The following is a 26,971-nucleotide window of genomic DNA, read 5'->3' as shown; positions in this document are numbered from 1 at the left end:
AAAACGGTTTGACGTGCTACAGTAAAATTTCAAATGTTGAACTCCTCCTGAATGAATGGTTCTGATCATTAATGAGATAGGATCATTAACATATTAAGAGACCAATGTAAATGAAAACAACTCACAAACATGAAACTGCGGTTTTGTCCAATTGGAGTTAATATTATACTAGTGTGGGCTGTATAGTATACTATTACATAAAATGAAAATAGCCTACATATAGCTAAATTAAATAATGTATATTAAAATACAAACAGTAAACTATTAGACTAAAATAGAACTTTTTATCTAATCTTAAATTACACTAATACACATTATTAAAACAGTTTCTCCTCCATGTTGTAGAAAGAGCCTCTGCAGTGGAAACATGCAGATTTCCAATGCCACTATGTGCTCCTTCTAGCCTCCTCCTGAAAGCAACATGTTCCCCTGGTTCTGTTTTACTGAAGTTATTGTAATACTGTTCAGTAAACTTGTTTAAATTAGGTGTGGGTTGTGTGGGTGCTGCTGGTAAAAAGTAAAGTTGTGATGACATCTGTTTCGATATTTTAAAAAGCTAATGCTGAGTGTACCTAACCAAGGGTCTTTACTTCCATAGTCCTCTAATGGTTTCACAGTTGACAAAAAGAGATGGAGCAAACATGTAGTATAAATGTCCATCCCATGAACCCACGCAGACACGGGAAGAACATGCAAACTCCACACACAAAGGCCAGGGCAACCGGGGTTTGAACCCACGACCTTTTTGCAGTGAGGCGACAGTGCTAACCACTGCACCGCACCGCCCTGTAGTATAAATGTATGTATAATAAATAGTATACCTCAGATGATGTGTTATCACCACTTTACACTCCATACAATACCATACTGCAAGTCTTGATTATTGTTTGTTGTACTTTTTGTGACTTAGTAAACTTACATTATTCATATTATTATTGATTCCACGGCAGTCTGAGTAAGGATGGTACCCGATTACTTACAATGTAAAATATTTATTTTACAAGTTAAAGTAAAGTTCTGGCTGTAAGTCCTGATCTTTACATAGATTATAAGCATTTGGGTTTCACACCCTTACACTTGTATGGTATACATACCATATCTTCAGTAGCCAAATACAAGAGCAGGGCTTCGGAGGAGAACGTGCGGAACTTAAAGGTTATAGTGGAAACATTGGGATTCCACCTGGTGGGTCGTCCCACTGCGGCGTAGCCTTCACCGTCCAGCTGAACTGTACCCTCACCATCGGAACGCTGAGGGCTTAAAAAAAAAAAAAAAAAAAAGTCAATACAAAGTACATATTACTGTTGCTTTGTCTTCTATTCATCTGTCAACAGAGTTTGAAATGTCACAAAAATAAACTGCAAAGTAGCAAATATCATTATCTTGAATATTAAATGAACCACAAGATCCGCAAGGAATTTTTTTCCATCTTAAAAGTTGTATTTTATAACACAACAGCAGGTTAGGTAAACTTTGTAAACAAATGTATGGTTTGACATCCATTTTATATAGGAGATGCATAATAATAACAGGAAAGAAAAAAAAACCCTTGTGGTTGTATACCTGACAACACATCCTTTACAGTCTCCCTGTCTCTCTCTGTAGTTCCACAGTCCAATAGGTTTACCATCCAAGAAGGTTTCCCCCATGCAGCCTGTGAATGTTGTTGTTCTTACTGCATCTGCTTTCTAAAAGATGGAAGGAGGTGAAGTTTGAGAAAAAAAGACATGAAGACAGACAGGTTCTGAAGTTGTGATACACAGACAAAGAGACAGACAGATACCTTGACAGTGCCGAGTATTCCTCCTACAAACAGGTAGGCGTTTTGGTCGACGTCCAAGATGGTGTAGGCAGTGGGCGAGTTGGCACTGGCTGGGGTCGGCATCATACCAGCCATAGTGCCTTCCAGAGGATATACTGATATGGTGCCGTTCAATCCATTACTGGAGACAGAGAGAAGAAGAGAGAACGAGTTTGATGTTATTTTGTTTGCCATTCTGTGTCTCCTGGAAGACATTTTCAATGACTGAAGATGTTGGATTCCACTTGAAATCAGTTTTTACAAACTCTTGGTGCTACAGATGAATGATAGATGATAGAAACACGTAGTGAAACCAGTTTGTAGCATTGGAGCCTCAGAGCTGTTCAGTGAAATGAATCTCCCACCTTGGAGTTTGTTTTCAAAGCAAGAACAGCACTTCTGTGTCAGGTAGAGGAACATTTTTAAGACTTATAGTCTGTGGGATCCAATTGGAAAGCACATTTGGGAAATCTCTCAGAGGGTAAGAGGTGGTGCCGGTGGGACATCTGCTTGGCATGAATGAGTCTTGTGTTGGACGGTCTGTATACAGCACCACTTCAGCTTTCACTAAGAAAAACTGGATCTTCTAGATTACCCTGTATGATGTGCCACAGGCTGCCAAGGCCGCAAACTCTTGATTTCCCAAGTGAAACAACATATTTTCCACTGTAGCATGAATTAAATGATGTCCTGGTTGGTTTATTTTTGCAGTTATTGTTGGTTACTGTTGGTTAGATAAGGTTATGGTGAGGGCTATTTAAAATGTAGTTTCTTTTTTCACATTTATAAAATGTAATAAAAATGTATCTAAAATGTATATCAATTATTGATGCTGAGACAATATAGCACTTTCTCTCAGTGTTTGTTTCCATCTCAAGCTCAAAATTAATGTATGTTTAAGTAATAGAAAGTCAAAAGCAAAGAGAGCTGCTTAAAATGATCAAAATAATCATTAAAAAGTATTAAAATTAATAAATGTTTCAAGTCTGGACATATTTCAACGCAATTTAAAAAAATGAATCACGGAGTTTAGTTTTCACTAATAAATAATATAATCCATAAATACTGTGTGTGTGTGTGTGCATCTTACTAATAAGTTGCTGATGTTTATCATGGAGTGGAACCTGGAGATACAGTATGCAAGTAAGCAAGTGAATCTATCCATTTGCTCTACAATGGATCTCCTATGTGAGGCCACTCACCACTAACATTATAGGTTAATTTCTCTGCATGTGCATGTTTGTATATGCATATACACTTACCTAAAGGATTATTAGGAACACCATACTAATACTGTGTTTGACCCCCTTTCGCCTTCAGAACTGCCTTAATTCTACGTGGCATTGATTCAACAAGGTGCTGAAAGCATTCTTTAGAAATGTTGGCCCATATTGATAGGATAGCATCTTGCAGTTGATGGAGATTCGTGGGATGCACATCCAGGGCACGAAGCTCCCGTTACACCACATCCCAAAGATGCTCTATTGGGTTGAGATCTGGTGACTGTGGGGGCCATTTTAGTACAGTGAACTCAGTGTCATGTTCAAGAAACCAATTTGAAATGATTCGAGCTTTGTGACATGGTGCATTATCCTGCTGGAAGTAGCCATCAGAGGACGGGTACATGGTGGCCATAAAGGGATGGACATGGTCAGAAACAATGCTCAGGTAGGCCGTGGCATTTAAACGATGCCCAATTGGCACTAAGGGGCCTAAAGTGTGCCAAGAAAACATCCCCCACACCGTTATTTCAGTCAAAGTTGCTCTTCTATCAGCTTGAATCAGTCGGCCCATTCTCCTCTGACCTCTAGCATCAACAAGGCATTTTCGCCCACAGGACTGCCGCATACTGGATGTTTTTCCCTTTTCACACCATTCTTTGTAAACCCTAGAAATGGTTGTGCGTGAAAATCCCAGTAACTGAGCAGATTGTGAAATACTCAGACCGGCCCATCTGGCACCAACAACCATGCCACGCTCAAAATTGCTTAAATCACCTTTCTTTCCCATTCTGACATTCAGTTTGGAGTTCAGGAGATTGTCTTGACCAGGACCACACCCCTAAATGCATTGAAGCAACTGCCATGTGATTGGTTGATTAGATAATTGCATTAATGAGAAATTGAACAGGTGTTCCTAATAATCCTTTAGGTGAGTGTATATCTGTATGTTTGCCTGAATGGGATTTAAGTGCATGAGCTGTGCATCATCATGATGCTACTCAACATTCTGTTTTTCAACGTTGAAATGATGTGACTACATATATTATATGTACATTATACTTGCATTGTAGCAAACACAAGTATAAAAGAAACAAAAAAGCATGTGCATGTATGTGTGTGCAAACGTCTTACCGAGACGCCTCTATTCTGTGCCAGTTCCCATCATGGATGGTGTGATGGGGATATTCAACCCTCCCAACACCTGAACCTACATCCCAAAGGAAATTTACCTTCCCCTTACGCATCTCCAAGGCCAGGAAATCAACCTGAGACACACAGAAGACACATGCTGAATATACTGAACATAAACTATTTTTGAAAATCTGATATTTGGACATGGGTATAGACGATGGATGGACATTGAGCACTATATTACTTGATGAATCATCATGTCAATATAGTCAAGGAACCAAAGAGAGAAAGGAAGGAGACAGAAGGATAGATAGAGAAGATGGAATGAGAAAGCGTTTCATGTTTGTGTTCATGTATGAAATGGATACTCCAAGCTATGCACTGCCATAAGTTGGGGTTCTCAAAATGGACCATGGTTTAATTTAGTTGTCTTCAGGCTTTTCAGTCTGACATTAACATGTATGACTGTGAATGACTGCACTGTAATCAGACAGCAGGTAAAATAGGTCAAGTTTTGGTTTTCATACAGGAGAGATCAGAAGGCTTATTATCAGACCTCACAAGTCTCACCCAGAGGTCGTCAGGTACACCTCTGACCATAAATTGTAAATGTCATGCCATGTAAATGTCCAAAGAATGAAGGGGAAACATTCACCTTAAGTCAAATTATTTAATATCAGGAAGAATTCTGCAATGCAAAAGTAGCGTCCATATCCTTTACACTACTATTTGTTGCAAATTGTAAAATGCAAAAGCCTTGACCTTGCTGCTGAGATGACAGAACTCAGATGCAACACTGTTGGCAGTGATGTGAAATGATGATGAATAACAAGTGTCCAAATCTCAATTTATTACTTACTACAGAGAACCTTATAGAGTATTTATCATGCAGGGAATAGTGAATGAGTGAAGAGCGGAGCAACTTCACACCCAGCTCTGGTCTATTCTAAGGGTACAAAGGCTGAAGTTTTCTCCATCTGTCTCTATAAGTGGATTTTCACAGGATCTTGCTGTATTTTGATTAATGGCCTTATTACTTATGTATGAGCCAAAAAAATTAATAAGAGAATTTTGAGCATATGCTCTCATCTGGATGCTGTCTCTAAAGTACACACACACACACACACACACACACACACACACACACACACACAGCATTATGATTCATATAGTATTATGCACAATTAGAGATTATTAGGGAGTCACATTTGAAGACACAAATGACACATACGTACACACACACTTATCTTTCTAGTCTCTCCAGGGTAATGGCAATTATTCATTAGCACAGATCACAGGGCAGCCTCGTTATTATTCAACTAGCATTACACACTATTAGTGAAATGTTAGAGGTGCGCACATGCACGGACACACACACACACACACACACACACACAGAGCATTACTATTCATACTGAATTATTCTCTATTAGACAATATTAGTGAGACAGACACACACACACGCACTTTTGAGATTTCCCAGTCAAATGAAGGAAAGATTTCTCAGGGGAAATCAGGTTAAAGCAGATAGCAACATAAAGTTGTTGTTAATTGCTGCTGCTCCTTAAGACACACTCACACACACACACACACGTAGCCACACATATGTAAATTTAGGGATTATCAGTGGTACCTTAAAACAACAGTGCACTATGTTTATAGGTGTGTTAGTGAGTATGTGTCAAAAACTATTAATTATTCTCATATTTAGACATATCACACTAGGAGTGTGTATGTGGTGTGTGTGCATTTTCAGTCATTTTCAAGTATAATAAATACAGCACATTATATAGCACCTCAACTTTGTATTAAATATGATTAATGCTTTAATATGAAACAATTAAAAATTGTGAAACCATCAAATGGATTTTCTATGTGGTCAGCAATACCAGAGCCATTTATAGACAAAGTCTGACCACTTTTCAACAAAGCCATAAAGACATATTAGTCACTCAAACACTCAAAACTGTTGAAGTTCCCAAAGACATATTAGTTACTCAAACAGACTGCCGTTCAGTCAATACATTATTATCATGCAAATGCATGATGAGGAAAATGTTGATGAGAAAAACAAATGGAACAATGATACCTTTAGGTATCTACACACGATATATCCCAGTTAAGACATCTCCCTTGGTAATGGGGTTGTCTATTTTGGTTAGGACCAACTCCTGAAATGCACCTGCCAAGTGAGAACATTTTAAAAATGTTGTGGTTTATGGTTAGGGTTAAACTTCTAGTCATATTGCAGCTCTGGTTGTAGTTGGGTAGTTAAGATACGCCTCCAGAAAAGATCCATGTGAATGAGCATGTATTTGAAAGGACAAGGTGTTTCTACTACTGTAATTGTGACAGCGATATACCTCTTGTAACAGTCAAATGCTCTGTATTTGTATAGAGCCTTTCTAATCTTTTTCGACCACTTAGAGCGCTTTTACACTACACTTCACTAACATTCACACACATTCATACAGGCATACTGGCGGATTCAGGGTTCAGTATCTTGCCAAAGGACACTTCGACACGCAGTCTGGAGGAGCCGGGGATTGAACCCACCGACCTTCTGATTAACGGGCAACCCGCTCTAACTCCTGAGTCACAGCCCCAGTCTATATAGTAAAAAATTTGTCCATTTGTGCTAATGTGTGCTAGCATACTTACATATTTAGCTGATCCCAGATAGAAGAGCAGGTTATCAGGTATGGTGGTTTTAACATGAAGGACGATGGTGTTGTACCTCCCTTTCCTGATATCGGGGCGGTAACTACGAAGACAGTCACCACCTGATGACACTGATACTTTGATCTGGAAAGAGGAAGAAAAAGAAGATAAATGAGGAAAGTGTCCATGTGAAGGATTTTGTATTATAGCTTTCGTAAATTACATTCTGAAAGAAAAGAAGAATATTTTACAAAGAAATAACTAGCATCTGTGGGTACATCATAAATAAAACAAAAAAAAATTAAATAAAAACAGCACAAGACATTAACTTCATAATACAATGTAATACAAAAGGTAACAGTTATTTATGAGCATTCAAATTTAATAACAAATTATTATATATAAATTATTGTAAAACTGTTGCCGAGACCATGATTATGTCGTCCTACAATTAAACTCTCCTTAAAAATGATCAGGTTGTACAACTTACTGAGTTAGCTTGCTTCCTGGCTTGGTTGATCAGTTCCTTGATGTGTGATATGTTTCGCCTCAAATTGTCCTGCAGCTTTTTGATTGGCTGCAGCTTCTCCAACAGCCTGTCAGCTTCATCCTCTAAATCCTTCACTTTAGCTCCTGCAGCGTGGACTGAAAAGACAGAGATAAAGTACAGTAGTGATAAAGAACAGTACAGAAGTTATATACACTTTACAGTAAATTATAGCTGAGGGAGCGTGGAGAGCTAGGATGTGAAGAGAGAGGAAAGGATGACAAATAATGGCAGCTGTGGAAATCACCAATATTACTCAGAGAAGGAGGAGAAATATGGAGCAAGAGCAAGATGGATAAGCAAGAGAGAGCCAAACAATTAGCGTAGCTCAGCATTCAAAGTGAACATTTTCTACACTATTTATAGAAAGAAAAAGAAACAGACAGAAAGAAAGAGAATAGTTCCATGCTTTGCCATGTGCAGAGCTCTCATGCTCGAGCAGAGCAGAATGGAACGGAGGCATTATCAGAAGCAACTACTGTTTGCTGTAAAGCTATTAAAGATGATGGACATAAAACTAATGTGTGGTGCTCCAATACTGTTGTTGAAATCAGATAATTTTAACATTGCTGATACTTGATTAAGCCCAAAACAACACATTGACACAATGCTGTTGGTGATTCAGTGTTTACATGGTAATTTAAACTAGCAAATGGTTTAGACAAGCAAAGCCTACAAATTTTTAGAAATGTGCACTGGCAGGGAGGCAACATTACTCTTATCATCTCTTGGTAATTATAACACTGCATTGGTGCACCACTTGCAATCATAAGTGCTAATATTAAGGTAAGTGAAATATACATACTGATGGCTGTGGGAATTGAAAAAAAGACAGACAGGGAGAAAAACATCAGGTTTTGGTTGAATTTACCAATTTATGTGTTATGAGTTTCAATGTTTTGTTATTACTTTGTTGATGAAACTATGATGTTTAGGAGGTAAGTCACAAAATTAAGTAAGTAAAGGAAAATAGGAAATAAACAAACCTATTGCGTCAGAAGCAGTTCAATAGTCAACCATTCTGCAGTAACAGTTCTCAGTGACTTCAGTTTAATTATCCAATGCTATAAGAGCCAAAAACGTTTTAACTAGAATATCCAAAATAAAAGATTTTCCTGCTGCTTTTACAGATAACTACTGTTACTAGACTATGTAACTATCTAACTAGCCACTAGTAAACTTTACTGTTTTTCTCTGGGTCCTGGATCATCTGATTGGCTGCACTGACAGTGTCCTCCAGTTCGCTGTAGTTTGTCTGTAGGCCATGGAGTCGCAGGTTCAAATCCCCGAGGCGCTCCAGGACGTCTATGGCTGTGGCGTTAGCATCTGATGCTACAGCCTTTGTGGCTGCTAGCTTGGCTGCTGTGTCTGTCAAAGAATTTAAAAACAGACACACAAATATTACATAGCCATACATTAATCAGTCAAATTACATTTGTTAATCATAGCATTAGGGCTGAAATTATTCATCGATTAATTTGATTACTAAAAAACTTTGACGCAAATTCTTTGCATTGACGCTTTGTTTAATCTATATAACTATATAGCACACTGTTTCGCACGGACATTTATTACTGTCGCACATTGCGCTTACGCTGTGTGAACACGACGTGATTATTGCGCTGTTTGCAAAGTGGAGGAAAAGAGAGAAAATAGCGAGGTATGAAGAATAAAGTGTCCAAAGCATGGGATTATTTCAAGCTAAATGAAAACAACGACTGTAATGTTACAGTCCGTCTACCGTAAAATGAAATTTATGTTGCCGAACGTTACAGCAACAGCATAACGGTGTAATGTTACAGTCTGTCCACCGTAAAACGAAATGTATGTTGTCTAATGTTACAGCAACAGCACAACAACATAATGTTACAGCCCGTCCAACGTAAAACGAAACTTACGTCGCCTAATGTTACAGCAACAGCACAACTAATGTTACAGTCTGTCCAACGTAAAACAAAACTTACGTCGCCTAACGTTACAGCAACAGTACAACAACATAATGTTACAGTCTGTCCACCGTAAAACAAAACTTACGTCGCCTAACGTTACAGCAACAGCACAACTAATGTAACAGTCTGTCCACCATAAAACGAAACTTACGTCGCCTAACGTTACAGCAACAGCACAACTAATGTTACAGTCTGTCCAACGTAAACCAAAACTTACGTCGCCTAACGTTACAGCAACAGCACAACAACATAATGTTACAGTCTGTCCACCGTAAAACGAAACTTATGTCGCCTAACGTTACAGCAACAGCACAACTAATGTTACAGTCTGTCCACCGTAAAACGAAACTTATGTCGCCTAACGTTACAGCAACAGCACAACTAATGTTACAGTCTGTCCACCGTAAAACGAAACTTACGTCGCCTAACGTTACAGCAACAGTACAACAACATAATGTTACAGTCCGTCCAACGTAAAACGAAACTTATGTCGCCTAATGTTACAGCAACAGCACAACAACATAATGTTACAGCCCGTCCAACGTAAAACGAAACTTACGTCGCCTAACGTTACAGCAACAGCACAACTAATGTTACAGTCTGTCCAACGTAAAACAAAACTTACGTCGCCTAACGTTACAGCAACAGCACAACTAATGTTACAGTCTGTCCAACGTAAAACGAAACTTACGTTGCCTAACGTTACAGCAACAGCACAACAAGATAATGTTACAGTCTGTCCACCGTAAAACGAAACTTACGTCGCCTAACGTTACAGCAACAGCACAACAACATAATGTTACAGTCTGTCCACCGTAAAACGAAACTTACGTCGCCTAACGTTACAGCAACAGCACAACAAGATAATGTTACAGTCTGTCCACCGTAAAACGAAATTAAACGTTAGCGCAACAGCACAACAACATAATGTTACAGCCCGTCCAACGTAAAATGAAACTTACGTCGTCTAATGTTGCAGCAACAGCACAACAGCATAATGTTACAGTCTGTCCACCGTAAAACAAAACTTACGTCGCCTAACGTTACAGCAACAGCACAACTAATGTTACAGTCTGTCCAACGTAAAACGAAACTTACGTTGCCTAACGTTACAGCAACAGCACAACAAGATAATGTTACAGTCTGTCCACCGTAAAACGAAACTTACGTCGCCTAACGTTACAGCAACAGCACAACAACATAATGTTACAGTCTGTCCACCGTAAAACGAAACTTACGTCGCCTAACGTTACAGCAACAGCACAACAAGATAATGTTACAGTCTGTCCACCGTAAAACGAAATTTAAACGTTAGCGCAACAGCACAACAACATAATGTTACAGCCCGTCCAACGTAAAATGAAACTTACGTCGTCTAATGTTGCAGCAACAGCACAACAGCATAATGTTACAGTCTGTCCACCGTAAAACAAAACTTATGTTGTCTAATGTTACAGCAACAGCACGACGGCATCTGATCTGAAACCACCCGGTCTATCATCAAGTCCACGGAGCGGACCACAGACAAGGTAACAGTAACAGCAACATTAGCATTTAATTGAAAGCATGATTGATTGATGAGTTGAAGGCTAGCAAAAGTAAGCCGCAGTCCTCAGCTGTAAATATATACACTTGTGTTTGTTGTTCTCCGCCTGGTTGGGCCGTGAGTTTGGGTTGAGGGGGAGCGCCGCCATCAAGCAGAAGTACTTCTTAAACGTTGCCTCAATGAATCTATGAAATAATCTGTAGAAGCTAAAATCACCGTTAGCTGCAGCATAGCATAGACCAATAGATGCTTTTGTGCGTTCTTAATGCATTGTGCTGCTAATGATATATATTTTCCAGTCAAAATGATGGATATGATTAAACTTATTTTTTATAAAAACATTTATGGTGGAATTGATCAGTAATGCACAAACACAGTAGTATAGCCAGACTTTAATTCTAAATCATTCAGATCTGACATTGCATCACACAGGTATGCGCTACATAATTATTTCACTATTAACAATCATTTAATCTTTCCAGTAATCTGAATACTGCTGTTAACATTACTGTGTTATTTTGAATTTAACATTTTGTGTCAAGCCTGTAGGTCATCCATTTCTAATCTGCAGTAGCTAAATTTAACGGTTTTCTGTGTGTTGATCCAAACTCAACCGTGTGTATCACTGTGGTTCAAGAACTTCGCTATCACTGCATTGCACTTCTATGGGGCTGTGTGTGTTTCTGGGAGTACTGACATGTGTCAAGTTGAGTTTACCAGAGCAACTGACCTCTATCAGCACAATGATATTGATCCACTCTCCCTTTATCTCTCTCCCACGCACATGCACCTAGACTGTGTATTTGTGAAATCATACCATTGGGGATAGCGTTGAGCGTTGCCATGGTTCCGTTGACAGCTTTCAGCAGGTCTTTGGTTTTGTCTCTGGCAGCTTTAACTCTGCTCTTCAGTCCGGCCACACTATCTGCATTCTCTATTACACACACACACACACACACACACACACACGATGATGATGACGGTTTGATTTGAAGCCAAGGCTACCTACTAATAAAAATACTTTCCTCACCTCCCAAATGGGGAAGAGTGAGCGAAAGTAAGTCAAAGAGAGGCAGACAGAGAGTGACATTAAAAGCAGATAAAGTATTTCAAATGAATAAAACTCAACACTTGTATGTAATACATATTTATATCATTACTATAATCCATTTATAGACCACAGCTCCTTGTACAACAATTAGTAGTCTACCTATATCATTATACTGTTCATTTTATACAATATATAGTTTTTCTGTTTGCAATATATTGTACATCCACACACATACTCATGGTTACCTTTCACATCATTTTGAAGTTGTTTGGCTTGGTTTAGCAGTTTGTGACTCTTCTGAAGGGCACCTTGAGCTGCTTCCTTTACTGGGAACTCAGGACCTAAAGCCTACACACACACACACACACACACACACACACACACACACACACAGAGCGACAATGCAAAAGCTGTGACTTAGCATTCCTTCACTAAAATGCTTCCAGAATAATTTAGATCCCACACATGAAATATGTTTTGTGACACATAAAAAGGTGCAGTAATCTGCATACTAACTTCTGTAAGATCAAAGCGCCACTACTTTGCATTGCTAAATGATATTCTGAAAAAAAGGTATTCAGCAGACTTAACACCTCCTCATATTCATTCTCCACCTTCAGCCCCTCTCTGCTTCTTTTCCCTATCTCTTTAACCATTTCTTCTTCTGCCATTTACCTATTTCTTGGCAAAGGAAAAGAAAAAAAAGAAATAAATAAAGAAAAGACACATAGGTGGAAAAAACAAACAAGGGGGATGAGTAGAAAAGAAAATGTTGAAAGAATAAAACTGCAAATAAATGAATTGGCACACAGGACAAAAAAATAAAAAGAATAGAGAGGAAAAGAAACTATGATGGAATAAAGCGTAAAAGAAAATCAAAGACGAGTAATGTATCCAAGACAAAAGTAAACGAATGGAGAGTGCACTAAAAAGGAATGTGAAAATGGAGAGTGCACTAAAAAGGAATGTGAAAAAGTGTGAAACAAGGACAAGAACAGGGAAAAAAGAGTTGAAAAAGAAAAAAAATGAATAAATTAAGAAATAAAAGGAGGAAAGAGGAAGGAAAAAGGAGATTTCAGGTGTGTGTGGTCATGATAATGAAAGGAGGAGAGGGGAAAAGAGAAGGAAGAAGAGGGACAGAGAAGTGCTTTGATCTCTCAGCCATGACTAATGGGGAGCCCAAGCTTACATTAGTGTTACTGCATGCAAGACACACACAAACACACACAAGCCCGATCTCACACACACACACACACACAAGGCCCGATCTCACACACACACACACACACACACACACACACACACACACACACAAGCCCGATCACTCACTCACTCTCTCACACACACACCCCCACCCCTCTTGTGCATAAAATACACTTTCATAATCTGAATAGCTAGAATGCTTGTACTTGTTTGTACTTGATCACATATAGCATAATAATAATAACAACAACAACAACAACTACAATATAGTTCAGTGGAGAATATTTGCTGTTCTAGACACTTCTGTACTAGAGAAATTACTGGAAAACATGGAAAAGGAGACTAATTGGGCACAGGATGTTTTTCTCATAGTGAATTACACATAATATGTGTCTTCATTAAACCCTGAAGGAAACAGCTATTCTGAACAGAGGTAAGAAATTACTATTTGAATTTAGTCAATAGTTGTGTATATGTGTTTCTGTGTATTGGTATATGTGTCTATTTACCAAAGCCAGTGCCTCACTTGCCCTCTGTTTAGCTGCCTTTGCCTCTTTCTCCGCTGCATCGACATTTGTTTTAATATTGCTGTAGGCCTTGAAGGCAGCTGTTGCATTGAAGGACAGATTTTTAGCTTCAGCCAAAATGCTGCAAGGACAAAAGAGAGAAACAGATGTCAATATGTTATTTCCCTTTTAATATGTTACATGCACATTTTGTTAAGTAATGAAAACCCATATGCAGAACACTCCTGAGAGAGCCAGTCCTGACCTCCACATAGCAAAATTATGCTATGTGGCCATCCTGCCTGAGTCGTAAGCCATGTAAACAAACTGCCTTCTAGAAAAATCCAGTGCTGGTTTGAATGGACCTCTGCGCACTAACTCTGTCCTCATAAAGTTTGTTAAGAGTTGGGGTCAATCAGGGCTAGTCTGCTGGGTCATTTGGTGGAGCAGCCGGTGTTACATTAGGGTCTACATTCTTTACTTTATGTTCTATTTAGATTTATTGCTCATTATTTGGTAAAAATAAATTATTTTGTTATACTTTCAACATGGTGTGTCCCCATATTTGTCACGGTACAAAAGCCAGATTATGACAAATGGGGGCTCGTCCATCGGGTTAAGTTGTAGGTTATTTAGTTTGTTTGAGTAATTCATTGAAAAGTTTGTTTGGCACGTGGTTGACCAGATGATTAGTCACCGGTGCGCGTGTGGTTAGTTCGTTTGGAGACGCACTACACTCTAGGGGCGGATTTGTTTGCTTCAGTTTCACGGGAGTCGTTTGGTCATGGTCCGAAGAGAAGGTAAGTGTACTTCCCTGATGCACTATGTTTCGGAATGAAGCAGTGTTGCTTCTAGGGAACTTATAACAGTTATTTTGTTAAAAATACATGTTGTAATTTTTGTGTCAATTAGACAATAAGAAAAATAGCAGTAGAAAAACAGTTACAAGAGCCAACAGTCATCAGAACATATCCATCTGCTAGTTTCAGCCCCATCTAGATCCTACATGTTTTTACCTAGGTGTGAACATGTACAAATGTGTTCATATTTACCCATCCAAAATGGCAGCAGATTCATTCAACTGCTTAGCGTGTTCCTCTGCATCGTGCACCTTATTAGCCAGACGGCCATCACTTAAACCATCGGTGAGGCGACTGACTTTATTATCCAGCGAGTCATGAAGAGGGCCCAGATCTCTTTGCATCTCCTCCAAGTCCTACAGACAGAAATCAGAAGCTCTTTTCACATTGCATTGTTAGTATTTACTGCTGCCATGTTAACATGTCCATGGCAATATCCTTGCTAATTATTTCAGGTAGTACTTATGTATTAAATGCCAATACAATTATTTGAGACAAAGTCAAAACACAGAGAGATATTCTTCTACTCCTACAGACTCCTCTTTCCTGTAACTGAAAGACACAAAGTTGACCTCAGGCAGAAGGTTGACTTTAGTACCTCTATCTCCTTGTTGATGTTGACAAATAGCTGGTTTGCCTCATCCAGGAGATGTTCTCCTTCGCCTAGGACATCCTGTGCTTCCTGTTTCACTCCGCTTACTGCAGAGCGCTTCCTCTGGAAAAAAACAAACAAGGATAAATAGCTGAACATCATTCTCATGCGCCAAAGTATGAACATGAGGGTTGAACTAATGATTCTTTTCATTACAGATTAATATGATGATTGTTCTCTCGACAATTCGATTTATCACTTGGTCTATAAAATGTCACATATTAGTAATAATATAATACAATATTTTCCACTACAGTGTGCTCCAGATGATGTCATCAAATTGCCTGTTTTGTCTGACCAACAATCCAAAACCTAAAGATCTTCAATTCAATATTACACAAGACAACGAAAAGCAGAAAATTAAAACACTTCAGACTAAAGAAACTAGAAACTAGGTAAGATTTGGTCTTTTTTCATGAAAAATTAAACGATTTATCAATAATCTAAATAGCTGCTGATCAGTTTTCTGATTCCAAACTAATTAATTAATCATTACAGTTTTAATGAACATACAACCACAATGAGCGCCTGGTGATGATGTGGTGGATTTCATGGACAAAGCCTGTCTTTGTCATTCTATTTGTATAAAAAATGCCTCAAAATGAGTATGACTGCAAAACATAATTTCGTGAAGTTTTTAATCCATAATGGATAGATATGCCGATGCAAACCAGTAGCAAAGAAGTGGATGTTTTGGTCAGTTCGCTGAAGTCCATTCTAAATTGAAACTTTGTCTCCCATAATAATGACAGAGCAATCTTTCAGGGAAATCATTATTTTCTGTACAGACTAGTTCTAAAAACGTCTGTATAACCCCAGTGTGTTGTGTGCGTATTCCACTTCCTTCACTGCATAAAGTTTTTATTTATAGAGGGAAAGACTGCAGGGTCAGGGAGTGACAAAGATGGATATTAAAAAAAGAAAGAAAGAAAGAAAGAAAAAGAAAAATAGAGTGATCACAGCAGAATGCTTCCTCTAGGACACGTATAATAAACTTCCTGACTTTCCTTTCTTTTGGAGTTTTATGACTTTTTCATTTCAGGAGACCAACCCCAAAATTTTAAATGCTCTTTTTTATAGTCTCAATACCTACAAAACAGTAATCCATTACTCAACAGGTGTTACTCACTTCAAAACTAATGTCATATAAATCATCCTACTCACATGGATTATATTAACATAAAAACATATATAGACAGAAGAGTATAGACAGTTAAGGTCTGGTGTTACCTTTTCACACCCAAAGAAAACACTTGGAACGTGCTTGTCCATCAGCACGTCAACAGACGTGCAGTTGTCAGAGATGTTCACATTTACTGTTTTTTTTAATACTCCTATGGAAGTATAACTTTTACATGTTCAGTCAGTTTCAAATGAGCTTCCTGGCAGGAATCAATCAACCAGCTTGTTTGATGTGCAAGGCTGATGAAAGACTATATATGTAAGCATTGTAGCAGCATCTGTTTAAGCAGACCGAAAGAGTAGAACAAATAGACCGGGTCAGCTAAGATAGACCTATTTACTGCAAATCCTTCTTTACTGTTCAATTTGTTATTTCAACACGTCCCTGTAGGAACAAACTTACACGCATCACAAATAATGCCCCCAACCTCTCTGATCTCAACAGAAAGCCATTTTACGGAAAGCACACATAATAGTACACAACATTAGTCATCCTCTCAACACATTCTTCTTTCTGCTAAGTAAAAAGTATTTCTGGTTTGGGTGTCAATTTGTGTATAAAATGTACAGTATGTTGTTATGTAGTATGTTCATGTTGTTTATATGTGAGGCAATGTACGTAGGTATAGATGGTGGAAACAAATTTCCTGAAAAGGACAAATAAAATCTAATCTAAAGGTTGCGTTAGAAAAGTATGAGTACGAGTATGTCACATGTGAATGTAGCAGCGTGACTTAAGTTGTCTGCTTGAATTAGCTAGCAGGCTATGCTCAATAACTTTACTTACTACGTGGCATTTGTTTAAAACCCTTCACCCTCGGTGGCATGGACTTGCTGCATGTCTTTCTTTAGCACAAGAAAGTCTAAATAGACTGAATATATTCACTTCCATAAATGAAATATTGTGTTCATTTGCCATTAATTTTTTGTCACAGTAGAAGTCTAACAAAAGTCCACTACACACGATTGAGCAAATCATGGGAATAAAAATTATTTGTCTGCGTAGGCATGGGAGAGTTTGTGGTATCTCTACCTCTAGGGCTGTGAGGTTAGCTTGGTTTTGTTCAGCCAGTGAGCCAGTCTGCCTCATCTTTTCCTGGGCCTCCTGGAGTAGATCCTGGGCCTCCTGGAGCTTCTCCTCATGGTCTGAGAGCTTCTCTTTTATCTATTGAAGCAGATGGGGGCGCATTAAGTTAAAATCATCATTTTAGGGACATTGAAGACAAAAGGGGTAAAGATTAGAAATGAATTACCTCTGCTTTCAGGTCTTCTGTAGCCTGATGAGGGTCGCCAAATAACCTTTTCACTTTCTGAAACAACTCCTCTGCTAGGCTGGAAGAAGGAAGGGATGCATTAGGATATTTACATTTAAATTTTGGTCATTTAACACAGTGTTATTCATGGCTTACAAAAGTGGAACCATAGAACAAGTTAGTATATGTGAATGCGACAATTCACAGAGGAGAGGAGAGAAGTGGAGAGTTATTGTGATGCATGACAGAGCCCGTGCAAGTGCGAAGACAATAATCACTCCATATGACTGAATATTGAAATGCTGGAATGAAATTTCCGATTTTCTTGTATTGACCCCTCAGGCTAAGTTGGATTAAATAGTGGCAGTGTAAAACATTTCAAATATCATTTCACTAACGTGTGTGTGTTTGCATGTGACTGGGTGGGCGGGCGAAGCAACATGTGCTAATGTATGCTGTAGCATGGCACGCTATATCAATAACAGCAACGGATAAAATTGGTGGACAGCGAGACTCTAAAGGATAACTAAAACCTAACCACTGCAGACATGGGCCTTATCAGTGTGTCGGATGAAGATATTCAAAGGCATACATTATTCATCACATCCAGTATGCATTCAGTTTAAAGCAACAAATACCCAAAGCTGAGGTAAGCTTTGTTAAAGGGGCATTACATCTATTATTCACAGCTTTGTTTTGCCGTTATCACCCTAACTATAGTCAAGTCAGCCAACTCACATGGAATGTGTTATGTGAATATACAGCGTTCATATTTGGCATCTTGGCTCTGACCCCCTCACTTTCCACAAGGAGACACCTGACTAAGCACAGCTAGGAGTGAGGAGCATAATAATTTTCCACCTAAGGGAAAGTAGTGTGGCAGCAGGCATGCAGCAAAGGAATAAGCAGAGCTCTGCTGGTTTAAGGGGCTAGTATATGCCATCAGAAATGCGTGTTACATGGTCAAACAGCCCCTCCCCCCCACATATTTCCAACATATGAATAGGAGAGGCTGCGTACAATTTCTGTAACTTTCTGACACTGACAACCATCTCATGCAGCAATTGGTAAACTTTTTTCTATTCTTTACACACTATTTTTGCCACTTTGTGCACATCTGAGTGCAACACTGCGCTGTTACCCCTACATTCCAACGATCATAACAACTTGCACCTTTCTATGAGGGCAGACTTTTCAAGCCGCCATTGAGTGTGTCCAACAGCATATAAATACTTCTGCCTTCCCATGTGATCGGACCACATGTTGTACAAACTACTTCTTTGCTAACATAACCCACCCCTTAAAGGTTCAGTGTGTACGTTTTAGTGGCATCTAGTGGTGAGAGTTGCAAATTGCAACCAGTGGCTCACGTTGCATTCACATGCTCCTCAGATGGTCCCGAGTTATGAATGTCTTTCTTCCGACTTCAGTGTGTGTTCATGTGCTCTATAGTCGGAATGTGAATCAACATGGACGCTACTACAAAGGTTTGTTGGATTAGCATTATCAGAGCATATAAACAACACGCAGACATTTAGTTCACGCTACAATATTACTGGCACCGCACTCTCCTGACTCCGCTCTTACCTCACCAACAGACAACAGTCAATCAACATCAATAACTGCACCTCCACTGCTCCTTTGTCAGAAGGTGTCCCCCCCAAGGTTCAATGCTTGGTCCTCTCCTATTCATCATTTACATCCTGCCACTTGGTAATATCATACGTAGATATGGTCTCCACTTCCACTGCTACGCCGATGACATCCAGATCTACATCTCCATCAAACCATCACCACAGTTACCTCTGCAACTCTGACCAACTACCTCACCAACATACAAACCTGGATGCAAACCAACTTCTTACAACTCAATTACAATAAATTTGACATGACCATCATCGGCCCCAAATCACTCACAAAAAACACCAACAACTTCAGCCTTTCCATCAACAACTCCACCTTGTATCGATCCCCACACATCCGCAACCTTGGAGTCATCTTTGACAACCTCACTTTTGATCACCGCATCCATCATGTCAACAGGACTGCCTTCTTTCACCTCAAAAACATTGCCCGTCTCCGCCCATCCACACCTTCTCTGCTGCCGAAACCCTGACCCACGCCTTCATTCCATCCAGAATTGACTGCTGCAATAGCATCCTTTATGGTTCACCTGCCAAAGCCCTAAATAAACTTCAATATATCCAAAACTCTGCTGCCCGCCTCCTCACCCACACACACACCCATGACCACAATACCCTTGTCCTCCAGAATCTTCACAGGCTCCCCGTTCCCCAACGCATTCAATACAAAATCCTCCTCCTCACACATAAAGCCCTCCATAAAAAGGCCCCTTCCAATCTCACAGACCTGCTCCACCACCACAATCCCTCCCGTAACCTCCGCTCCTCTGACACTAACCTCCTGTCCCCACAAAAAAGGACCAAGCACCGTACCTGGGGCAACAGAGCTTTCACCATCACAGCCCCCTCCCTATGGAACTCCTTACCCATACACATCCGATAGCAGCGACATGGACTCTTTCAAATCACTTATCAAGACCCACCTTTTTAGATTAGCTTTTAACCTCAAATAATTTTATATTGCACCTGCTGCTGTTTTTTTATTGATATGGTCGCCCTTTCGCTCTTATGTATTTCCGCACCACATGTTTTTACCTACTGTTCATATATTTTATATTTTGCTATTTATGTTTTTTAGTCTGTTTTAAATGTACATAACTTCTGGTTTTACTGTAAAGTGTCTGAGTGCCCTGAAAAGCGCTATAGAAATAAAATGTATTATAATTATTACATGGACAGCAAACTAACAATTCTAACCATATTACAGATTACATGTGGGCAAAATATGTATATACGCAATATGTGATAATCAAAATCAAAGTTCTGTACACTTCTTTATGTCCCATGTACACTTTATTTCTGTTTTTTGCAATTAAAATTTAAGGATGAAAAAAAGATTCTGATTATTCCGACACCACATGAATACACCATCACTCACTGCTCCCCCCTCCCTTTCCAAGTGAGAATGAGAAACTAAAGTGGCCAACACGCTCTGTCGGCTCTTGTCCTTAATCATACGTGTGGTCCTCATATTGTCCAAATTTGTACTACTTGTTATTGTTGTTTTTCTACCTTGTGTGTATGATGGTGCGCAACATGGCAACTTCAATGTAAGGGGACCTGTTACAGTGCATTTCTGTCAATAGAACCTCCTACATATTACACACTGAACCTTTAGGTACACTGCCACTATGAAAATGGTCCTCTAGATATATGTTACCCTGAAAACAGCATGCCATGTGGTTGTGGTGCCTGACTCAGGTTGATTGGCTGAACTATCTTGAATGCTTCGCTTTATTTGATCCACCATCAAGGTTTGCAATACAGCCTTTAGTTCATTCCAAATTTACTCGTTACATTTTGCTTTGGCATTTTTTAGAAGGCAATCTCACTTTGGAACTATTTTAAAACAGTTTAATAACCATATGTTTACCATAGCGTCCCTTAATGACTCTGATTTTTCACCTTCAGCATTAATTAAGGCAACAAGAATCTAGTGTCCTCCACTTGACATCACTCAGAGGACAATTTCACACAGTTTTGGGGATCTATGCAAGGTAATGATTGGGTCTGATGAAACTTTAATGAACCCTGTGGGGATTAGCATGAAGAAAACAGAATATAACTAAGTAAAAACAAATGGGAGGGGTGTTACCCTACTGCCTATTAACAGACAGTATATATATATATATATATATGAAATACAGTATATGAATGAAAAGTCATGTACGCAAACTTTTCAGACCATCAACATACTGAAAATAAATATGGGAAAATATGAAACTCATAACGGTGCCAGCTTTGTTCATTTTGCTGAAGCATCTCTTTAACATTTGTTGATGCTTGTGTTTTTCTCTGCTGCTCTGGCTGAAACCTCCCCTCAGGCTTTAGTCAAATAATCAACCACAGACTGACAGACAAGTCATTCAGTGGCAGTAGCAATTTCTCTTTGTCTCTCTTTTTCTCATACTCTCTCCAACTACAACTCTCTGTCCATCTGTCAGTTGTTCTCCTCTCCCACTGCGACTTTCCTTCACATTCTTTGTATGCCTCTCTCTGTTTCTACCCCTTCGGCAATCCAGTATTTTTAATTAACTTATCGACCTCGTCAACATTTACTGCTGAAAGAGACAGACAGGGAGGGGTAGTGAAGAGAGTAGATTACTAATTCCATTAAATGCCTTGAGAGAGAGAGAGAGAGAGAGAGAGAGAGAGAGAGAGAGAGAGCGAGAGAGAGAGAGAGAGAGAGAGAGAGAGAAACACTTGGTTAAAACATCAGCAAAACTTCATGGCTTTAGGATATGTGGCGATCAGATGTCTGCTCAACTGAAGATATGTACTCAACAAAGAAAGAAATCAATAAATCAAAGAAAGAAATTTAAGGACCAGCGGGTTTCCATTATTTAACCTTACTGTACTACATATCATGTATGCTCTACATCACTGCTAGCCATTTTGCAAACAATCCTGTTGTTGTTATATTTTTTCTAACACTCCAGACATCCACTGAGCTCTATTCATTTCTGTGTGATATGAAAATCAATCAGACTCTGATTGACTCTTAAAGACTTCTAGTAAACATCAAATCTGCATTCATTTTTTTGTCAAAGTTACATAATCAGTATGAGTAACACCTAACACAGTGCATACTTTTTAAGCAATTCTTCACTCTGCACGGACTGTTGTTTATATCAATGCACTACACAACTCAAGTATCAGGCGCTAATGATTAATTTTCATTAAAAAAAAACTAACAGAAGCCTTCGGTGGCATGAAACACTAGGAAAAATACTTAAAATTATCTAAAAACGTGTAACATGTATTGAAATATGCTGAGAAAATTTTTTTACACATGACAGTACACATGATCTGGAGGAAAGAAATTGTAATTTTGCTAGTGTAAATAAGTTGCACTCATAATAGAGTTTACAATTTTCTATAGTATGCATGTAAGAGTTTTCAAAAAGTGTTTTTACAAAGTTATTAAGGTGAATTGTATGCATATTCCACTTCTGACTACTCTAGTGTTGCAGAACAACAAGCCAGACCATGGAAAAGTGGGACTGAATCCCAGCAGGCAATCTAAGACACACAAGGTGAATGCTTTAGCATACAGGTATGTGTGAAAACACAGAAATAAATATAAAAAGCAAAACAAGTTAGTGAAAAAAAGTGTGGTTCCATGCAAACAGCTATGAGGGGAATGGGGATTCTGGTCAAATCAACTAACAAGACTTAAAAGGGATAAACAAAAACAACCCTTAAGACAAAAACATTCAAAAACTCTACAAACAACAAAAAACTAAAAAGTTCAACAGCAAACATGTTCTCTTTCTTCCTGTCTCCAAACACTATTCTTGGCATGTTTACACTCCGTTTATCAAAAAATTTTACACCTATGCTCTGCTCATCATGTATGTGTGCATGCTCATCATGTGTGTGGTGTGACTGGTCTATTTGCTACATTTTCTCAAAATCTGTGTTTTTTTGTGTGTGGGAGTAAGATACATGACCTGTGTGTGTGTGTGTGTGTGTGTGTGTGTGTCCATACTCCATCTCCTCCTCAGCAATGCTTTTCTTCCCTCCCAGCTGTCGTTTTCTCATCTCGGCTAGCATAGCCTGGATCTCCTCCTTCATCTCCTTCAGGCTTTTGTCTGGAGTTCCATCTCTCCGCGAGAGAGTCTGGTTCAACTCGTCCGCCTTCAGCTGGAGGTCTGGACACACAGACGCACAGAAAGACTGCTGTGAGGATGCTAAAGGTGGGCAGATTCAGTTCATGTTGCTGCATTCATACAAGCACTGAAAGAAACATTTTATTCCAGATTCAATCCCTGTATCTCAGGGAAATATCAGTGAAACTTCATTAGTATTCATCAACACTGAAAACTACATAAAAGTATACGTGTGTATAGTATATATAACAGTCTAACTAAAAAATAGATTCAAAATGTTATAGAATGTGTTGCTGTTTCACTGTGTTTTAGTTTATGTCATATCCCATGGCAACAGCTAAAATCATCATATATCCATCCATCCATCTTCATCTGCTTATCCGGGGTCGGGTCGCGGATATCATCATATATATATATATATATATATATATCACACACACACACACACACACACACACACACACACACACACACACACACACACACACACACACACACACACACACACACACACACACACACACACACACACACAGGTGCAAGTCATATAATTAGAATATCATCAAAAAGTTGATTTGTTTCAGTAATTCCATTCAAAAAGTGAAACCTGTATAATTTATACATTCATTCCTCACAGACTGATATATTTCAAGTGTTCATTCCTTTTAATTTTGATGATTATAATTGACAAATAATGAAAACCCCCAAATCAGTATCTCAGAAAATATTGTGAAAAGGTTCAATATTGAAGACACCTGGTGCCGCACTCTAATCAGCTAATTAACTCAAAACACCTGCAAAGGCCTTTAAATGGTCTCTCAGTCTAGTTCTGTAGGCTACACAATCATGGGGAAGACTGCTGACTTCACAGCTGTCCAAAAGACGACCATTGACACCTTGCACAAGGAGGGCAAGACACAAAAGGTCATTGCTAAAGAGGCTGGCTGTTCACAGAGCTCTGTGTCCAAGCACATTAACAGAGAGGCGAAGGGAAAGAAAAGATGTGGTAGAAAAAAGTGTCCAAGCAATAGGGATAACCGCACCCTGGAGAGGATTGTGAAACAAAACCCATTCAAAAATGTGGGGGAGATTCACAAAGAGTGGACTGCAGCTGGAGTCAGTGCTTCAAGAACCACCACGCACAGACGTATGCAAGACATGGGTTTCAGCTGTCGCATTCCTTGTGTCAAGCCACTCTTGAACAAGACACAGCGTCAGAAGCGTCTCGCCTGGGCTAAAGACAAAAAGGACTGGACTGCTGCTGAGTGGTCCAAAGTTATGTTCTCTGATGAAAGTAAATTTTGCATTTCCTTTGGAAATCAAGGTCCCAGAGTCTGGAGGAAGAGAGGAGAGGCACAGAATCCACGTTGCTTGCAGTCCAGTGTAAAGTTTCCACAGTCAGTGATGGTTTGGGGTGCCATGTCATCTGCTGGTGTTGGTCCACTGTGTTTTCTGAGGTTCAAGGTCAACGCAGCCGTCTACCAGGAAGTTTTAGAGCACTTCATGCTTCCTGCTGCTGACCAACTTTATGGAGATGCAGATTTCATTTTTCAACAGGACTTGGCACCTGCACACAGTGCCAAAGGTACCAGTACCTGGTTTAAGGACCAGTATCTTTGTTCTTAATTGGCCAGCAAACTGGCCTGACCTTAACCCTATAGAAAATCTATGGGGTATTGTGAAGAGAAAGATGCGATACGCCAGACTCAACAATGCAGAAGAGCTGAAGGCCACTATCAGAGCAACCTGGGCTCTCATAACACCTGAGCAGTGCTTTCTGAATGGAATTACTGAAATAGATCAACTTTTTGATGATATTCTAATTATATGACCAGCACCTGTGTGTGTGTGTGTGTGTGTGTGTGTGTGTGTGTGTGTGTGTGTGTGTGTATATAAAATAAATAAAGTAAACAGACATTGAGACTTTTATCAAATTAAAGGCAGTGAAATCTCTAACCAATCAATCATGAAACTGCACTAAAACACTCCAAGGCTCATTTGAATTCTGCTGGAACTTAATGAGGAGTGTGTGCAAGAGCAACACAGAGGAGGGTAATGAGTGTGTTGTGTATTTCTGTAATGTGCCTGTGCAGCAAGCTGTTTGTATGTGTGGTATTTGTCTACAGTGATGGTGCATTCCTCTCTCATTTGAAATGTAAACATTGTATGATTAAAGCAAGAAACTTAAATAGTGCGTGTGTTTGTAGGTGGGCCTGTGTGTGTGTGTGTGTGTGTGTGTGTGTATGTAGCAATACTGCATTTCTTCTTATTTGAAATGTAAACATGATGTGATTAGAGCCAAGACAGAACTAAAGCCATCATGCTAATGAACAGCTGTACTGCATGTGTGTGTGTGTGTGCATGCTGCAATTGTATGCGAGTCTGTGTTTCACAGCCATATAATTACATAGTGGGATTTAAAAGCCAATTAAACACTTAAAACGTGGATGGAATCATATTATGGTATCTAGTAAACACGGGCACACACACTGAGAAAAGTGTGTACAGTATTTTCTTGCCTCATTATGTGTGTGTGTCTGTGTTTGGCTGCGTTGTATGAATGTGTGCACATCTGCACCAGTGTTTGTGTATGTGGTGTGTTTGTGATAGCCTAGCCACTAATTAAGTCTCTAATTGCTACTCTCAATCATCCAGTGAGCCACGACACACTCTTTTCCTCTCTCTCCCCCTCTCAGAAACACGCACGCACGCACGCACGCACGCACGCACGCACGCACGCACGCACGCACGCGCGGTGATTAGGCAGAGGGCCAGAGAGCTAGAAGCAAGGAGAGGACAGTTTCGGTACAGTCAGAATGTGTTGGTTTGGTAACTTTCTTTCATCCCAGAAGCCATTCAAATTTCACAATGGTAATCAAAATAATACATTTAAACTGCAGAATTATAGAGCACATTTGTTTTCTTTTCAGTGTGGGGAGTTTTCCAGGGTTAAGTGGCTTAAAGTTTGAAGAGAAGTTTAAACATTTATACCTTTACATGCTGATGATGATTAAAGCAGCTTAGGTCAAACGGGTGACCTGGTGGGCTTTAAAAGTTCAGTGTATAAGTTTTAGTGGCATCTAGTGGCGAGGGTTGCAAATTGCAACCAGCAACTAATGGGGCATTCACATGCTCCTCAGATGGTCCCAGTTGTGAAGTTGTTCTTCTGACTTCAGTATGTGTTCATGTGCTCTTAAGTCCGAATGTGGAATCAACATGGACGCTACTACAAGCGTGCTGGATTAGCATTATCAGAGCATATAAACAACACGCAGACATCTAGTTTACTCTGCATGGACAGCAAACTAAATGTTATAACTACGTTGGAAATTACAAGTTATTAATATGTATATGAGGTAATTTTGCACAAATCAAAGTTATGTATACTTCTATATGTCTCATGTACACTTTATCTTTTTGCAATAAAGATTTAAGGAGGAAAAAAGATTCTAATTATTCCTTCCCAACATGAATGCAACATCAGTCCCCGCTCACCCCTCCCTTTTCAAGTGCACATGAACACATACTGAAGTCAGAAGAACAACTTCACAACTGGGACCATCTGAGGAGCATGTGAATGCCCCATTAGTTCCAAATGTCTCATATTATTTTTAATAAACCAGTCGATTACTACTACTGCTAATGTTACTT

At 39.3% G+C, this 26,971-nt stretch overlaps 1 protein-coding gene across 10 annotated transcripts in view; it reads right to left on the bottom strand.

Annotated features, from left to right (window-relative positions):
• lama2 (laminin, alpha 2) overlaps window positions 1–26,971 on the bottom strand; it is a 224,143-nt gene that overhangs the window by 34,339 nt on the left and 162,833 nt on the right. For 6 of the 10 annotated variants that reach the window (XM_038726303.1, XM_038726305.1, XM_038726307.1 and 3 more), the window contains 16 exons: window positions 23,200–23,362; window positions 17,566–17,644; window positions 17,346–17,477; window positions 15,077–15,193; window positions 14,671–14,834; window positions 13,622–13,760; window positions 12,155–12,257; window positions 11,676–11,792; window positions 8,549–8,731; window positions 8,169–8,174; window positions 7,307–7,461; window positions 6,817–6,960; window positions 4,156–4,289; window positions 1,784–1,943; window positions 1,564–1,688; window positions 1,095–1,257 (listed from right to left, as the gene is read on the bottom strand). In XM_038726303.1, the coding sequence (XP_038582231.1) occupies window positions 1,095–1,257; window positions 1,564–1,688; window positions 1,784–1,943; window positions 4,156–4,289; window positions 6,817–6,960; window positions 7,307–7,461; window positions 8,169–8,174; window positions 8,549–8,731; window positions 11,676–11,792; window positions 12,155–12,257; window positions 13,622–13,760; window positions 14,671–14,834; window positions 15,077–15,193; window positions 17,346–17,477; window positions 17,566–17,644; window positions 23,200–23,362 (2,084 nt within the window). The remainder of the gene's footprint in view (window positions 1–1,094; window positions 1,258–1,563; window positions 1,689–1,783; window positions 1,944–4,155; window positions 4,290–6,816; window positions 6,961–7,306; window positions 7,462–8,168; window positions 8,175–8,548; window positions 8,732–11,675; window positions 11,793–12,154; window positions 12,258–13,621; window positions 13,761–14,670; window positions 14,835–15,076; window positions 15,194–17,345; window positions 17,478–17,565; window positions 17,645–23,199; window positions 23,363–26,971) is intronic. The other 4 variants (XM_038726304.1, XM_038726306.1, XM_038726312.1 and 1 more) reach the window with 1 other exon arrangement.

The sequence above is a fragment of the Micropterus salmoides genome, unplaced genomic scaffold (genome assembly GCF_014851395.1).
Source record: "Micropterus salmoides isolate LMB-PRFRI ecotype aquatic unplaced genomic scaffold, ASM1485139v1 Ms_hic_scaffold_18, whole genome shotgun sequence".
Classification (NCBI taxonomy): domain Eukaryota; kingdom Metazoa; phylum Chordata; class Actinopteri; order Centrarchiformes; family Centrarchidae; genus Micropterus; species Micropterus salmoides.
This window is presented reverse-complemented; position numbering and strand designations above follow the sequence as displayed.